Genomic DNA, 16,992 nt, shown 5'->3' on the forward strand with positions numbered 1-16,992 from the left:
AAACATGTTGAATGACGTAACATGACATGTGGAACTTGAAATCCCATAGAAATTATATTTTCTAACCTTTTTATCCTCATCAACAATTTTTGGGTTATTCTAATTTAAATTTAAATTATTAGTTAATAAACATCCAATAAATAAACACATTTTAAAAAATTTTAAAATCACAATATTTTTAGTTAATTTTAAAAATAACAAAGTAAAAAATAAGTTACGACCTCTAGCGATATACTTAACAATGTTGTTACTATGGTGACGAATAAATTAACAGATTACAAAATTGAAAATTGTCTATATTTGTTAGCGCTTGTCTCAATCGACATTTTCTTAACTTAAGAATCGAAAAAAACTGAAATAATGAACGCCGAGGGCCTTCACTTAACCATTGACTACATATCTGGCAGCGGTATTATGCTAAGCTCGGAACAAAAGGCTGCTTTGCAAACCTCGCTCATTATCCTTAAGACGCATTACAAGTTCCAAAAAGTCTTACTTTGGGGTAAAATTGTCGGCATTAAGGACGACTATTTTATTGCCCAAGGTTGTGGTAAAGACGAGTTAAATGACAGAAAATCACTTTATAGGTAGGAAAAATCTTGTTTTTAAATAGTAAAATCATATTTAACCTAGTTATTTTTATTTGTGGCTTTGCAATTAATTGCTATGGTTTTGTTGGTGGGGGGATTAGTATATTTTTGTACTACTTTATGTATTATGTAAGCAATAGGGTCTGTGAGATTCTTGTGTAAATATTATGGCTGATGAATAGCATAACTAACATATTGATGTTCAATTAAATGAATAATGTAATTTTAAAATATTTTAGTTTGAACTGCGTCGACTGGCACCTTCTCCCGCCAGCTTCCAATGAGATGAAGGAGAAGGCATCTTTAGTTAGGGGCCGTTTGATGGGAGATCCCTCGTATGAGTACGAACACACTGATGTCCGACGAGTCAAAGATGGAGATGAGTACACAGAAGAAGAAGTCACAGTAAGATTTAAATATGCCACAATAATAATCAGTGGTCACGCTTTCAAACAAAGTGTTTATAGCTATTTTTTATTGTTAAACTTAGATCCAAATCAAAGAAGAAGACAGAGTGTCTGCGATAGTTGCAACAATCGACGAAGAATCTAACATTGTACCTCGTCGAGCTTTTATTAAAACACCACTCGGACAAGTTCACGCAAACCGAAGTTTTCAGGGTCAGTTAAAATTATATCGGGTGGAAATGGTTAACCAGTTAATAATTGTAAATATTTTACAGGACTTTCAGTGAGTGAAAGCGGTAAGTTGAATGCTTACCTTCATTTTAGGGAACCACAAAATACTGGAATAAAATCAATTAAAGAGAAAGCAGATTTGGATCCTTCAATTGACTTTCTGGACAGCATTGAAGATGATATTCCAAAAGGTAAAACCTTATATTGTTGTAAATGTGGGTTGCAGAAAATACTTGCCAGTATAAAAAGGTTAAAAAGGTCATTTTGAGCAACTTATTTTGTCATTTTAATTACAGTACATGGCCCCCTAATTATTACCCTGTAATCGTGCTGATACTTCGGTGTGGTTATTTTAAATACCATTTATTTAAACCTCACACTAAGTAACAACACACGTTCTAACTATGACATCATAACAGGGTCATGGAGCCTCCAGTTCGAGCGAGGAAGTGGATTAGTGACTCTTCGCAGCCTCCAGTGGCTGGGTTTGACGTTCTATCATGTCCCAGAAACAACCAAGTTTGGTTGCATGTATGTCGGAACTGGGGAAAAAAATTTCGACATTCCATTTATGTTGTAAATATTTAACGTTGATTTTGTTAATAAAAAATAGTTTTGTAGTTTATGCACAACTTGAAGTTTGTACAATACAATAAAAAAATAGTTTGAACAGAATAAGGTAATACAGAAACTAACTAACCTTAATCAATGTCGCAATCCAACTTTCGTTTGTTATTGTTTAAACAATTAAGAGTGGTTTGGTTGGCTTTTAAGATTGGCTCAAACTCCTAAAAACAACACAAAATTTAGTTACATAACAAACAACATGCTTTAGAATATAAACAAAAGCCTATTGTGTTCAAGTCTTACTTTTAACTGGTTCTTAAAACCTTCATTAACGTTGACCAAAAATCTTCTGTTACGGACATGGCTGTATGCTTCACTGCACATAATAGTGACATCACATTAAGTAATGATTCTAACCCACAAAATAAAGTTATAATTACCAAAAAGTGGCTGAGTATTTTTCCATTAAAAAAGCCGTCACCAAGGCAGCACTGAAAAAATATTAATATCAAATTTTGAGCATTGTTGTACTAAAAGGAGAATAAATTGAACAACATATAGATATAGATCACTTGCTACACCAAATGAGGTCATAGGTACAATCCCCACCGCTCTCATGCTATAGCGCCCTTGAGTAAGGTGCTAATCTGGTATAAACTTCTGCTGAGCTAAACTTAATCAGCAGTATAATTATCAGGCAATTATAATCTATATTCAGCCAAAGTCAACTCAAACATGAGTCGGGGTAACTAGTGTTACTCTATGTTTAAAGTCGTGTAGTCCACTTTTCCACATTAAAGATAAAGATATATAAAAAAACTCACCTTCTTGAGTCTCCAATATTGTCATGGATTAGGGTTATTCCCCCTGAGTTGAGTGATAAATTTATAAAGTTGTTTACTTGGCTGAAATATTGCAAAATATTGACATAACATTTGTCCTCAATTTCAATCTCTAGGTAGCTAAGATAAAAGTAAAAAAATATTAAATTAATTTATTTTAGCCAACTGTAAATTGTTTTTTCAATAAACCTTTACCAAAATTTGTGGGGAAATTTTGGTCCAATAAATTTTCTTTCAAATGGATCTCTTACACAAACGATGTGAGTAACTCCATGTTCGATTAGTTCATTCAACTAAATACAGCAAATGTTTAAATCATCAAAAAAACAATAACTTCACATAATATTTAACAATATAATAAGTTCTAGAGAACAAACAAAGTCACTAATATACAGATACATGGTCCAGTATTTTAAATTTTTACTTTATATTTTGATGCTGCGTTGTAAGGTCCAAGATATAAACCCGGAATAATTAATTGCATTTCCCTGCGCATGGAATATTCCCAAACCTAAAACAACATTTATATATTTAGTTGATAGGCTGGTGATTTAACATAGTTGGCTCTATGCATACAGCAGGCATGAAATCCTGCATATTGGACAAAAGAGTAACTACTGTAAAATTAATTGTAATAAGCCTATTACAATCAATTCTAAGTTCAAGTTAGTTTAATGTCATTGACCGGACACGTAAAACAATTATTCTCAGTACAACGGGCGTCCACTTTAAACAATGCACACTAAAATCGCCCTTAACGAGAATTAGCCACGTAACCTGTATGTAGAAGGCCAGCGGCTTTACAACAAACGAACTTTTATTGCCTCTCGGTTTTGCTATAAATACTGGAACAATTTAAACATTCTTCACCAAACTACCAATAGTTGATCATCGTCACATTGCAGGACAAATCTAGCGATAGTTGGTCACCGTCGCAACTCGCAATAGCAGAACCTACAACGAACAAACTTTTACAACGAACAAACTTTTATTGCCTCTCGGTTTTGCTATAAATACTGGAACAATTTAAACATTCTTCACCAATCTACCGATAGTTGGTCGTCACATTGCAGGACAAATCTAGCGATAATTGGTCATCGTCACATCGCAGGACAAATCTAGCGATAGTTGGTCATCGACACATCGCAGGACCAATCTACCGATAGTTGGTCACCGTCGCAACTCGCAATAGCAGGACCTACAAACTGTGCTATCTTACTGTAACCGTAACGTCAGTCTAGCGATCTAGCTGATCTTGTAGCATAACTTTTAATCAAACCGTGTAAGTGTTTTGCCGTATTACAATAAAAGTATTACTGTTACCGTCCTGTCGTTTATAAATAAAACTTAAACAAAATACCAAACCTAATAATGATAAAAAAATTAAGTCGGTAAACGGAGTCAAATCAAATTAAACAATTAAACCTAAAAAAACAAACAACCGAAATAGGTATAACAATAAATCTAGTAACTACACACTAATATCTGACTATTGTTTACGTAAGACCAATTAAACCAACGACATTGCAGTTACAAATAAATAAATTAAATTCTTACCTTGTTATAACACGAAGCTTCGAACAATTTGTTGATCTTTGTTAAGTTTTCAGCATCCATCTTAACTTGTCTGCTTGTTATTTATTTTGGCACATTATAACAAAAGTTTCCCCCAATCAAATAGGAGTTGTAACTGATATTGGTGCTTTACACAAACATCATATTCAGTTTTAAGTCGTGGTTGGCAATCGATAAATAATAAATAAAATTAATTAACAACGTCATCTACAGAATACTAAATCGTCACTTCCGGCACTGCTTTTTTCTCGAAGAAATCCCAGCAAAATTGACATTGTTACGTCATTATATTTTACATTGTTACGTCACTATAAGTAAATGTTATAATTTTATTGCAACTCGGCCTAATATAAAATACAAATTAATAAAAAGTGAAAAAGTAGCGGCAAGGAAAAAAGGTCAGTTCAGTTTAAAAATGTGACGTCATAATAGTGCATAGCAGTGACGTCACTAATAAAATGCAAAGTTACGTTAAGTTGGCGGTTGTTTTATGCTAAAACCAATACCGCAGGTGCTAAGCTGTATTGCCACTATGTCTATTATATTAGGTATTGTGATGTCATCCAACACTGTGATGTCATAGTAATATATGACGTGCTTGTGTTTTTACATATAAAGCATTGGACCAAAATAAATAAAAGAAAATAAATAGCTAAAACTGTTACAGCCATAAACCAACAAAATAGTGCAAACAAATTTGAGGACAAACTGAATTGTTACTCGCAAGGCACTTAAACTCTGGATGGCGGTAGAGTGCTTTATAAGTTGTTTTGTCTTGTCTGTAAAAGTAAAATAAATTTAAAATGTTTTTGGTCAGACCCCATTAAACCCAAAACAGTCCCAACCCTTACCTTGTTCATAACAAGTTCATCGGGTTCCCCATATTTGGGTCTGGGGTTCATGGGCTCGTACCCCAGCTTACCCAACATTGGGGCAATCAGGTTCATGTCCCGTGCCACATCGTCGGGGATGTGACCAAACCACGAAGATAAAGCATCCAGGTACAAAGGTCGTTGGACTTGGTCTGTCGATTTCTCAACACTAAAATAATTAATTAATAATTAATTGTGTTCGGGGTTGTATAAAATAAAACAAAGATTTACTATGAAACAACAAATTGGAAAACAATTGAAGCGAATATAATTAGATCAATAAAATGTCACAACAGGAACCACCCCTTAACCAGATTAAAAATCTAATAAGCGTCAATCAAAATAAACCTTTTTTGCAATATTCAAAATAATTTATCGTTTTGGCTTTGCAACACTTAATACAAGATTATTGTTAAATTATTCATGGTTGGATTAACTTGCAATGTAAGAGGATTCGATACACCACATGTTTTTAATAAGACTTCCAAACAAAAACTTACTTGGAAAGTGAAATGTTTGACATATGTTGTTCATGGTTGACCACATTCTCATTCCAGGGAATTCCCAAGAACTTGAATATATGTTTAGTTTGACTAAGAGGACGAAGAACAAGTTGTTCATAGCGCACCGCCATGCACACATCTGGACCCACTTCCATGCATTGTGCGAACATCGTCTCAATCATATAGTTCCATCTCATCAGAACGTCTCTGTTGTTAAAGTTATATAGGTTTATATTAAACCAATAAAAGTTAGAAATACAATTGATATAAACCTGTAACTTGTGATATCAAATCCAGTAATGGTAACTTTGCGGGCGATAATAGAGTGAGCAGTAGCCCTTCCATCTCTTATCATCAGCAGAAACTTGGAGTTAGGAAAAAGTTCTCGCAAATATCTAAAAACAGAGAAAAAAATATGCAACAATAATATATGGGACTTGTAATATGATTAATTTAGTTATGTTTACTTTAAAGACTTGAGCGCTAATGGATCCTTGTTACATAGATAGGGGGCAGGTTTGCCGTGTTTGACGATCACTTCAAGGATAAACTGCCCGATGGCATCATTAACAACCTCATTTGTTATTCCTGCTTCCTCCAATCTGACTATGTCTTCTGGAGATCTGGATATTAAAATTAGTTTAGTTCACAAAATTATAAAAAACTTTTGTCATGTGCATAGACACTTAATTATGAAGGAGCCTATGACATCGTAGAACATATATTATTTATATCAGCTTGTACTTAAACAATTAATGATTTTAAGTTTTATTGTCTGTGCCAACTTGTTTTAAGTGGCACTCTAAATAACGCTGTGATAAAATAATTATTGATTAAAATTCAAGTGGAAATATTGATTTAAACATGAGAATATTAATAAATCTGCCACGTGGAAAAACAACATTGAACTTACTTTAACCAATTGGCTCTTGTTTGTAAAAGAAAAGGAATAATCCTTGTTTCCTGACCGCATCTGACTTCTGGATGTGCATCCAACATAGTCCTCATCAATGTGGTTCCACTTCTGGGCATTCCCCCTATAAAGATCAGTGGCATCTCTCGATTGTAATCCAAGGTCTGCAGCAACAACATTTTTGACGATTAGAACTTAATTTTGTGCTGTGTAATCATGAATAAACATAAAAGTGCCCATAAGGTTTAAGTTCATAAAATTAGTTTTGTTATAAGTTCTCAGCAAACAAGGAATGAAATTGACCCCCTAGCACCCACACCAGAATGTGTAGGTATTTAAGTTAATTATGTAAAATCATGTAAAATGCTGTTATTCTCACATTATTGGTGAACAAAATTCAGTAAATGGAATTGTAACAATTTTGATGCCTGTTATGTGTAAAATTCTAAAAGCAGTTATTGCCCACTAAAAGTTTTTAAAGTAATTTATCGGAAAACAAATTGCTTTAAACATTAAATTACCTTACGTTTGTAACTAAAATCTTGCAAAGTTTTAGCCATTTTGATGTCTCTGTTGTTGAAATGTTCTTCTGACTTTTCAAGTCCCTTCGTAACAATATGATTGGATGTATAAAAGTATGTCAAATATACCGAACAAATCCAAAAACCCAACAACAGAAACTTATTCATTCCACTCATCCTTTTACCTAGTATTCCGCGAAACGCCATTTTCTAAAAAGTACATTAATAAATTGATTGATTGTAATAATCATGTAAATATTTACAGTTTTCTTTAAACAATAAAGTGGTTACCCAGTAGCAACTTTTTTGTTATAATAAACAATCAAACCTCTACTTAATTTTGTCAACCTGAGCTTTGCTATTAGAAACTGAAAATAACTTTTTGTTAAGCCGAGGTTTAAGTAGTAACTGTGAGCGACATGTTAAAGTTTAAAGAGCTCTTAACTTTAACCTCTCAGTTTGGTGGAACCGGATTCTATCCTTAATTTGATGACAATTAATGACACTTGAATATTTAGGTTTTAAAACAATTGGCCACTTACAAAAACGACAACTTGGTCAAATATGATGGCATAGCAACTGAATGATTAAATTAAAGAACTCACCTTCTTGAGTCTCCATTATTGTCATAGATTAGGGTCATTCCGCCCAAATTCTTCTTTCAAATGGATCTCTTACACAAACGATATGAGTAACTCCATGTTCGATTAGTTCATTCAACTAAACACAGCAAATGTTTAAATCATCAAAAAAACAATAACTTCACATAATACTTAACAATATAATAAGTTCTAGAGAACAAACAAAGTCACTAATATACAGATACATGGTCCAGTATTTTAAATTTTTACTTTATATTTTGATGCTGCATTGTAAGGTCCAAGATATAAACCAGGAACAATTAATTGCATTTCCCTGCGCATGGAATATTCCCAAACCTAAAACAACATTTATATTTATTTGATAGGCTGGTGATTTAACATTGGCTCAAAGCCGACATGTAAGACACCAGGGCAGAAGGACATTTCTGCAAAAACACAACAGTAACTACTATCAATGAATGCCAGACACTTCGGCCCCCGGACACTTCGGCCAAAATTTTTTTTTTAAAACAGCGGGGATTTTGCATTTTAATTATTGCGAGAAATTTTATTTTCGCGTAGTTATATACAGTTTTTTAAACAGTATTTGAAACAAAATAAGCAGTAAATTAATATTTTTTTTTAATAATAATGTGCAAGAACATGTTATCTTTCTTTTGCCGTGTCAATTTTTTTAATTTTATAAACTAAAACCTATAAAAAACTAATTTTGAAAGCGCGCGCTTTTAGGTGACGGAGGACAATGCATAACGTTATCTCGTATTTTGCCAAATAGTGCCGCCTTTCCAAACAATATTTGAAGAAAATAGAGCGTTAATTTTTTATTTTTTACACTGAGGATTATGCATAAATACTTTATCTTTCTTTTCCCGTGTCAATTTTTTAATTTTACAAACTAAAACCTATAAAAAACTAATTTTGAAAGCGCGCGCTTTTAGGTGACACAAGACAATGCATTATGATATCACGTATTTTGCGAAAAGGGGGCCGTCTTTCTAAACGATATTTGAAGAAAATAGATCATGAATAAATCATTTTTTACACTGAGGAATGTGCATAAATATGTTATTAGTTATTTCCCGTGTTAATGTATATAAATTTATATACTAAAACACAAAGAATAAAATGTTTAAAGAGTTGCCAGAAGATTTGTCCCGCAAAAAAACGGCGGGGAGTCGGCGATGAAATTCCCGTGTATATAGTCAGCGCAAGACCATATTTTACAGATATTCAAAATAAAATTTTGCATAAAGTACAGTATATATGAAAGTTTTTATTAGTTGTTACCTTAATGACATATGTTAGTTTTTAGAATATTTTTTTTATTTTTTATTTTTGTTTCAAAAACCTTTTTTTAAAACGAATTAAAGACGGGTGCTTTTGGCCTGCAAAATTTTACGACTAATCCCTTTCGGCCTGCGAAATGTTTTTATTAAACTGCGGGGAGCCTGCAGCGTTAAGCCCGCGCATACCTTTAACGCAAGAACATATTTTACCGATATTTTAAATAAAATTTGGTAAAAGAAACAAAAATTAAAAAAAAAATATTTTAAAAACTAACATATGTCATTAAGGTAACAACTAATAAAAACTTTTATATATACTGTACTTTATGCAAAATTTTATTTTGAATATAGGTAAAATATGGTCTTGCGCTGACTATATACACAGGAATTTCATCGCCGACTCTCCGCCGTTTTTTTGCAGGACAAATCTTCTGGCAACTCTTTAAACGTTTCATTCTTTGTGTTTTAGTTTATGAATTTATATACATTAACACGGGCAATAACTAATAACATATTTATGCACATTCCTCAGTGTAAAAAATGATTAATTAATGATCTATTTTCTTCAAATATCGTTTAGAAAGACGGCCCTTATTTCGCAAAATACGTGATATCATAATGCATTGTCTTGTGTCACCTAAAAGCGCGCGCTTTCAAAATTAGTTTTTTATAGGTTTTAGTTTGTAAAATTAAAAAATTGACACGGGAAAAGAAAGATAAAGTATTTATGCATAATCCTTAGTGTAAAAAACGAAAAATTAACGCTCTATTTTCTTCAAATATTGTTTGGAAAGGCGGCACCATTTGGCAAAATACGAGATATCATTATGCATTGTCCTCCGTCACCTAAAAGCGCGCTCTTTCAAAATTAGTTTTTTATAGGTTTTAGTTTGAAAAATTAAAAAATTGACACGCCAAAAGAAAGATAACATGTTCTTGCACATTATTATTAAAAAAAATATTAATTTACTGCTTATTTTGTTTTAAATGCTGTCTAAAAAAACTGTATAAAACTACGCGAAAATAAAATTTCTCGCGGTAATTAAAATGCAAAATCCCCGCTATTTTGAAAAAAAAATTTTGGCCGAAGTGTCTGGTTACCACTATCAATCACTATCCAGCTATCTGACTATTGTTTACGTAAGACCAATCAAACCAACGACATTGCAGTTACAAATAAATAAATTAAATTCTTACCTTGTTATAACACGAAGCTTCGAACAATTTGTTGATCTTTGTTAAGTTTTCAGCATCCATCTTAACTTGTCTGCTTGTTATTTATTTTGGCACATGATAACAAAAGTTTCCCCTAAACAAATAGGAGTTGTAACTGATGATGGTAATTTACACAAACATCATATTCAAGTTTTAAGAAGTTCCAGTCAAAACTCCAAGAGATAAATTTAGAATTTAATGGCAGACATGTTAAAAATGTGGGCAGTTTTAAAAACATTCGGTTATGTGATAATATTTAAAAAAAAAATTAGCAATCAAATCGACAAATTTGTAAAAAAAATAAATCAGAAAGCGCGAAATTGTTTAAATACGTAACAGCCGTTTTAAATGTTGGTTTTATATCAATTTACTATTGTAGGTTAATCGCCGCGTAAGTGGTCATTTCCGCTTCGTTCGCTTCTAAAGGCGCGAGCGCTTTATGACGTCACACCCAGAAAAAAGATTTTCATTTCCTCTCTCTATTGAAAAAAAAAAAAACGTAAGAGCGCACCCGACGAATATGATCTCCTTCGAGCCTCGTGTCAGTTGTAAACAAACCACATTTGGGACAAATTGGCTTTTAATTTATAGCAGGAAACAGTTTTTAGTTTAAAAAGCGTGATCTGAATGTAGTTCTAATTTTAACTTTATCAACAGTCAAAGAGCATTTACTCAAGAAACTAACCCAAGCTTATATTAAAAATTGTCATAGCTTAAATAATTATGAATGCGACAACTGTGGAATCGTTACTGGCTGGAAATATGGAACCGGAAAACGTTGGCATGACAACAGTTTTAAAACACCCCTACGTAGAAATTCCGTTTCTATTCATTGTTATAATTGTCGGTGAGTATAAACGTTATGGAAACAAACTGAGGGAATAGTAATTAACAGAAGAATAATTTACTTTTTGTAGGAACGATTGGTAACGTGTCGATCATAGGGGCGGTGAGCTTGGACCGAAGGTTGAGGAGCATGGGAATCAAATTAATCACCAACTTAGCTGTGGTTGACCTAATTATAACAACCTGGTTTCTTTCGGTCATTCTTGCAAACGTTCTAAACGTAAGTTTAAAGTTCAATCACGAGGTTACTTGTAACTAACATGTTTCCTCTTCTTAGGGCTACGTAAACGTGTTCAATGACGTCACCTGGTTATGTGACGTCTCCGGTTTTTTGTTGTCGTATTGTTGCCAAGTAACATCCATCACGTTACTAAGCATTGCGTTTGATCGCTTTTGGAAAATCACAAAACCTAGAAGTTACAAAAAATATTTTAATCGGAGGAATACCTGCGTCATAATCGCTTTTATCTGGATGACGTCATTTCTCATCTCACTTCCGCTGATCACTGGATGGTTTGGTAAGTTTGACGTCATAACTTAATTCATTGCATCACTTTACCTCTATGACGTCATTACAGACAGTGAAGATTTGTTAAAATTTGACGCAAAAATGTTGGCATGCATGTGGAACGACCATCTTGAAGTTGGATACAACATTTTCTTTGTGGTTTCCGCCATTTTCCTTCCTATTTTGTTTGCATTTTACTTCTATTTCATCACATTCAGGTTGGCAACCATTTTTTTGTCATATTAACATCATTGTCCTTTTCATTAATCGAACTATTTCATCAAAGTTGTTATGACGTAACAATAACATATTTGTTATGCAGATACCTCCGTGAACATCGGAGACCAATAAAGGAAATAGCGTCACCAAATGGAAGTTCAATACGTACGAATTCAAGGGTAATTATACCGTAACAATAACCCTATTATGACCCTATTTAAACTGTCTTATGACGTCACAGATCTATGTGGAAAGTTCATCCTATGCTGATGACGTCAGTTCATCGAGTATTAGTCAAAGTGTTAAACCACATCATTCGCGCCAAAACTCAATAAACAGCCACAAGACGGCGCGGTTGAGACGAGCAGATAAACGTGAGCGAAACCTCCTAACGTCACTAGTCGTTGTCGTCATAATGTTCGTGTTGTTCTGGTTACCATATGGACTGATGACGTTGATTAAGCCGGAGGCAAGTTCAATCGCGAAACGAATTTGCGGATGGATCGCTTTCAGCAACAGGTTGGTTACTAGTTGTGTAGTAGTAAAATGGTTCATATGGTAACCAATGACGTAGTGGTTAAATGGTCCATATGGTAACCAATGATGTAGTGGTTGAATGGTTCATGTGGTAACCAATGATGTAGTGGTTGAATGGTTCATATGGTAACCAATGATGTAGTGGTTGAATGGTTCATATGGTAACCAATGATGTAGTGGTTAAATGGTTCATGTGGTAACCAATGATGTAGTGGTTAAATGGTTCATGTGGTAACCAATGACGTAGTGGTTGAATGGTTCATGTAGTAACCAATGATGTAGTGGTTGAATGGTTCATATGGTAACCAATGATGTAATGGGTGAATGGTTTATATGGTAACCAATGATGTAATGGGTGAATGGTTCATATGGTAACCAATGATGTAATGGGTGAATGGTTCATATGGTAACCAATGATGTAGGAATTAAATGGTTCATATGGTAACCAATGATGTAGTGGTTGAATGGTTCATGTGGTAACCAATGATGTAATGGTTGAATGGTTCATGTGGTAACCAATGGTGTAGTGGTTAAATGGTTGGTGATTAATGGTCTCGGTTGTATATTTTCCAGCGCAGTAAACGGCGTCATCTTTGGAATACTAAATCGTCACTTCCGGCAAGGCTACGTCACATTCTACAAAAAAGTTTTCTTTTTTATCACGTGTCCATTTTCTCGGAGAAGTCCCAACAATGAACGAACCCAATCTGTGAAGTTCGGATAATGACGTCATTTGTAAAATTTAGATAATGACGTAATAGTTACTTAAATTTTAAGTTGTGGATATGACGTCACAATAGTTTTACTTGCACATTTTGTTTTTACTCTTGCTACAATCATACGTCATCACACAACCTCCTACGTCACACTGTTGTCCTAATTAAGCTTGCCAGGTTTTTAACTTTGTCGATGTTTTGGTATTTTACTGTGAATAAAAAGTTTTTACATTGTGACGTCGTTATATTTCAGATTGTGACGTCATTATATTTTAGATTGTTACGTCATTATATGTGAATGTTATAATTTTATTGCAACTCGGCCTAATATAAAATACAAATTAATAAAAAGTGAAAAAGTAGCGGCAAGGAAAAAAAGGTCAGTTCAGTTTAAAAAAGTGACGTCATAATAGTGCATGGCAGTGACGTCACTAATAAAAATGCAGAGTTAAGTTGGCGGTTGTTTTATGCTGAAACCAATACTGCAGGGTGCTAAGCTGTATTGCCACTATGTCTATTATATTAGGTATTGTGATGTCACCCAACACTGTGATGTCATAGTAATACATGACGTGCTTGTGTTTTTACATAAAAAGCATTGGACCAAAATAAATAAAAGAAAATAAATAGCTAAAACTGTTTACAGCCATAAACCAACAAAATAGTGCAAACAAATTTGAGGACAAACTGAATTGTTACTCGCAAGGCACTTTAACTCTGGATGGCGGTAGAGTGCTTCATAAGTTGTTTTGTCTTGTCTGTAAAAGTAAAATAAATTTAAAATGTTTTTGTTCAGACCCCATTAAACCCAAAACAGTCCCAACCCTTACCTTGTTCATAACAAGTTCATCGGGTTCCCCATATTTGGGTCTGGGGTTCATGGGCTCGTACCCCAGCTTACCCAACATTGGGGCAATCAGGTTCATGTCCCGTGCCACATCGTCGGGGATGTGACCAAACCACGAGGATAAAGCATCCAGGTACAAAGGTCGTTGGACTTGGTCTGTCGATTTCTCAACACTAAAATAATTAATTAATAATTAATTGCGTTCGGGGTTGTATAAAATAAACAAAGATTTACTCTGAAACAACAAATTGGAAAACAATTTAAGCAAATATAATTAGATCAATAAAATGTCACAACAGGAACCAACCCTTAACCAGATTAAAAAATCTAATAAGCGTCAATCAAAATAAACCTTTTTGGCAATATTCAAAATAATTTATCGTTTTGGCTTTGCAACACTTAATACAAGATTATTGTTAAATTATTCATGGTTGGATTAACTTGCAATGTAAGAATGTTCGATACATCACATAAACATGTAACGTGTTTTCTTCCCTGTTTTAATATGTTCCTTTTATTTTACCTTGTTTACACTAATTGCACACAGTTTAAACAAATTAAGTTCAAGTGCGTGGTTATTATGACATCACAAAATAATAATGATAGCCTCTGTTCGGCCTTAACAAAACAATTATCTAAAATTTGTGTCTGCTGTCAAGTTAAAGTCATTTCTATTTTTATCCAAATTCAATCTGTGAGTGGGAAATTTCATTAAAATTAAATTCTACAAAAATGTTTACGTAAATTTTAATGTTTAGGACGTGCTTTTGAGTTACTCAGTATTTCTATTAAGACTCCTAAACAAAAACTTACTTGGAAAGTGAAATGTTTGACATATGTTGTTCATGGTTGACCACATTCTCATTCCAGGGAATTCCCAAGAACTCGAATATATGTTTAGTTTGACTAAGAGGACGAAGAACAAGTTGTTCATAGCGCACCGCCATGCACACATCTGGACCCACTTCCATGCATTGTACGAACATGGTCTCAATAGCTCGGTTCCATTTCATCAGAACGTCTCTGTTGTTAAAGTTATATAGGTTTAGGTTAAACCAATAAAAGTTAGAAATACAATTGATATAAACCTGTAACTAGTGATATCAAATCCAGTAATGGTAACTTTGCGGGCGATAATAGAGTGAGCAGTAGCCCTTCCATCTCTTATCATTAGCAGAAACTTGGAGTTAGGAAAAAGTTCACGTAAATATCTAAAAACAGAGAAAAAAATATGCAACAATAATATATGGGACTTGTAATATAATTAATTTAGTTTTGTTTACTTTAAAGACTTAAGCGTGAATGGATCTTTGTTACAGAGATAGGGGGCAGGTTTGCCGTGTTTGACGATCACTTCGAGGATAAACTCCCCGATGGCATCATTAACAACCTCATTTGTTATCCCTGCTTCCTCCAACCTGACTCTTTCTTTTGGAGATCTGGATATTTAAATTCAGTATTCAATAAAACTTTTGTCACATTCCACAGACATCACATTAACACTAGAGAAGACTATGACATCATAAAACATATATTATTTATATCGGCTTGTACTTAACAAATTAATGATTTTAAATTTTATTGTCAGTGCCAACTGGTATTAGGTGGCACTCTATAATAAACACCCAATAAAATAATTTAAACATGATATTATTAAAGAACATGCCTCGTGGAAAAACAACATTGAACTTACTTTAACCAATTGGCTCTCATTCCTAAAATCCTTGGAATAATCCTCGTTTCCTGACCACATCTAACTTCTGGATGCGCATCCAACATAGTTCTCATCAATGTGGTTCCACTTCTGGGCATTCCCCCTATAAAGATCAGTGGCATCTCTCGATTGTAATCCAAGGTCTGCAGCAACAACATTTTTGGTTAGTAATTAGATTTAGCTTTAAGTTATTTTACATTCGACTTTGCTGCTTATGGTGTACAGCTGTTCATATTTAGGTTATAGTCATTCCACAGTAAAGAAAAGTGGTTAGTTTTGTTATAACTTCTCAGCAAACAAGGAATAAAATTAACCTCCTAGCACCCACGCCAGAATTGTAGGTGTAATTCATGTAAAATGCTGTTATTCTCACAATATTAATGAACAAAATTTAGCTACAAAATTTAGTAAATGTCACATAATATTGATGAGCACCAAACAGTTGTTCAGTTAATAAACAAAGTTAAATTTTGAGCTAAAATTTAACTTTAATGTTGCCACTTATTATGTTTAAATGGTGTATGTAAATGACATCAGGCCGTCATCATTTAGTCAATACGCTAACCTTAGAAAATACGGTTTACGTATTTTGTCCAGCTCTAAACAAAACAAGTTCTGATTACCATAGGGGAGAATTTAGGAGGACCGTATACTGTAGGAAAGAATTTAGAAGGACTGTAGTGTAATTATGTTTTGTCTAGAACCGAACAACATACATGACCTGAAAACACTTTTAAACTTATGTTCGATCGAAATATCAACAAGGATATAAGCTATTGTCTTTAGGGTTAGTCCTTGGTTTGTTTCAAATAAACTTTAATGTTATCGGTTATAACTTTGGTTACTTTCCATTTAATTTATCAACGTCAAGTTATTGTATCTGTAATGAATTACTATTTAACAATCTTACTTTTTCGGTTACAAGTCACTGGTTGTGACTAATCTAAGAACAAATTACTGAAAACATTAAATTACCTTATGCTGGTAAACGTAATCTTGCAAAGTTTTTGCCATTTTGATGTCTCTGTTGTTGAAATGTTCTTCTGACTTTTCAAGTCCCTTCGTAACAATATGATTGGATGTATAAAAGTATGTCAAATATACCGAACAAATCCAAAAACCCAACAACAGAAACTTATTCATTCCACTCATCCTTTTACCTAGTATTCCGCGGAACGCCATTTTCTAAAAAGAATATTAATAAATTGATTGTGATAAATATACTGACTGACTGAACAAAGCAGTTTTAAATGTAGAAAACAAAAAATGTTCCGCTTAAGCAAAGGCGTAATTTAATAAATCGTATTACAGTCTAATCAATCAACTAGCTTTAATTCAATTCATAGCACAAAAGGAAATAGCATTCAACCCACGCTTTTGTCCGACTAAATGACTCAAAAATGTAAATATTTACATTTTTTCTTTAAACAGTGAAGTAGTTACTCAGTAGCAACTTTTTTATCTGAATTAATTTACATTAA

At 33.4% G+C, this 16,992-nt stretch overlaps 5 protein-coding genes across 5 annotated transcripts; 2 read left to right on the top strand and 3 right to left on the bottom strand.

The window, feature by feature from the left end:
- The first annotated feature begins 284 nt into the window (after window positions 1–284).
- On the top strand, window positions 285–1,876 carry LOC145754843 (radial spoke head protein 9 homolog). Its single transcript, XM_082570984.1, has 5 exons — window positions 285–587; window positions 830–995; window positions 1,081–1,210; window positions 1,273–1,419; window positions 1,648–1,876. The coding sequence occupies exons 1-5, from the start codon at window positions 361–363 to the stop codon at window positions 1,806–1,808; spliced, it is 831 nt and encodes a 276-aa protein (XP_082427110.1). The 5' UTR covers window positions 285–360; the 3' UTR covers window positions 1,809–1,876.
- Window positions 843–4,282, bottom strand: LOC145754844 (serine/threonine/tyrosine-interacting protein-like). Its single transcript, XM_082570985.1, has 8 exons — window positions 4,195–4,282; window positions 3,062–3,148; window positions 2,833–2,930; window positions 2,620–2,757; window positions 2,236–2,286; window positions 2,099–2,171; window positions 1,929–2,016; window positions 843–1,770 (listed from the first exon to the last, which is right to left on the bottom strand). The coding sequence occupies exons 1-7, from the start codon at window positions 4,252–4,254 to the stop codon at window positions 1,930–1,932; spliced, it is 594 nt and encodes a 197-aa protein (XP_082427111.1). The 5' UTR covers window positions 4,255–4,282; the 3' UTR covers window positions 843–1,770; window position 1,929.
- Window positions 4,283–4,552: 270 nt separating this feature from the next.
- Window positions 4,553–7,892, bottom strand: LOC145754595 (protein-tyrosine sulfotransferase 1-like). The gene is made up of 9 exons (XM_082570673.1): window positions 7,873–7,892; window positions 7,627–7,741; window positions 7,022–7,231; window positions 6,501–6,664; window positions 6,055–6,210; window positions 5,860–5,982; window positions 5,585–5,794; window positions 5,064–5,253; window positions 4,553–4,991 (listed from the first exon to the last, which is right to left on the bottom strand). Exons 3-9 carry the CDS (start codon window positions 7,226–7,228, stop codon window positions 4,971–4,973), a joined length of 1,071 nt encoding a protein of 356 aa, XP_082426799.1. The 5' UTR covers window positions 7,229–7,231; window positions 7,627–7,741; window positions 7,873–7,892; the 3' UTR covers window positions 4,553–4,970.
- Window positions 7,893–10,863: 2,971 nt separating this feature from the next.
- LOC145755194 (5-hydroxytryptamine receptor 1A-like) lies at window positions 10,864–13,137 on the top strand. The gene is made up of 7 exons (XM_082571421.1): window positions 10,864–10,971; window positions 11,042–11,190; window positions 11,248–11,488; window positions 11,549–11,696; window positions 11,801–11,876; window positions 11,939–12,216; window positions 12,808–13,137. The coding sequence occupies exons 1-7, from the start codon at window positions 10,887–10,889 to the stop codon at window positions 12,956–12,958; spliced, it is 1,128 nt and encodes a 375-aa protein (XP_082427547.1). The 5' UTR covers window positions 10,864–10,886; the 3' UTR covers window positions 12,959–13,137.
- A 112-nt stretch (window positions 13,138–13,249) lies between these two features.
- Window positions 13,250–16,692, bottom strand: LOC145756081 (protein-tyrosine sulfotransferase 1-like). The gene is made up of 7 exons (XM_082572320.1): window positions 16,487–16,692; window positions 15,491–15,654; window positions 15,081–15,236; window positions 14,886–15,008; window positions 14,611–14,820; window positions 13,781–13,970; window positions 13,250–13,708 (listed from the first exon to the last, which is right to left on the bottom strand). The coding sequence occupies exons 1-7, from the start codon at window positions 16,661–16,663 to the stop codon at window positions 13,688–13,690; spliced, it is 1,041 nt and encodes a 346-aa protein (XP_082428446.1). The 5' UTR covers window positions 16,664–16,692; the 3' UTR covers window positions 13,250–13,687.
- Window positions 16,693–16,992: the final 300 nt, after the last annotated feature.

Source organism: Corella eumyota, chromosome 6 (genome assembly GCF_963082875.1).
Source record: "Corella eumyota chromosome 6, kaCorEumy4.1, whole genome shotgun sequence".
Lineage (NCBI taxonomy): Eukaryota > Metazoa > Chordata > Ascidiacea > Phlebobranchia > Corellidae > Corella > Corella eumyota.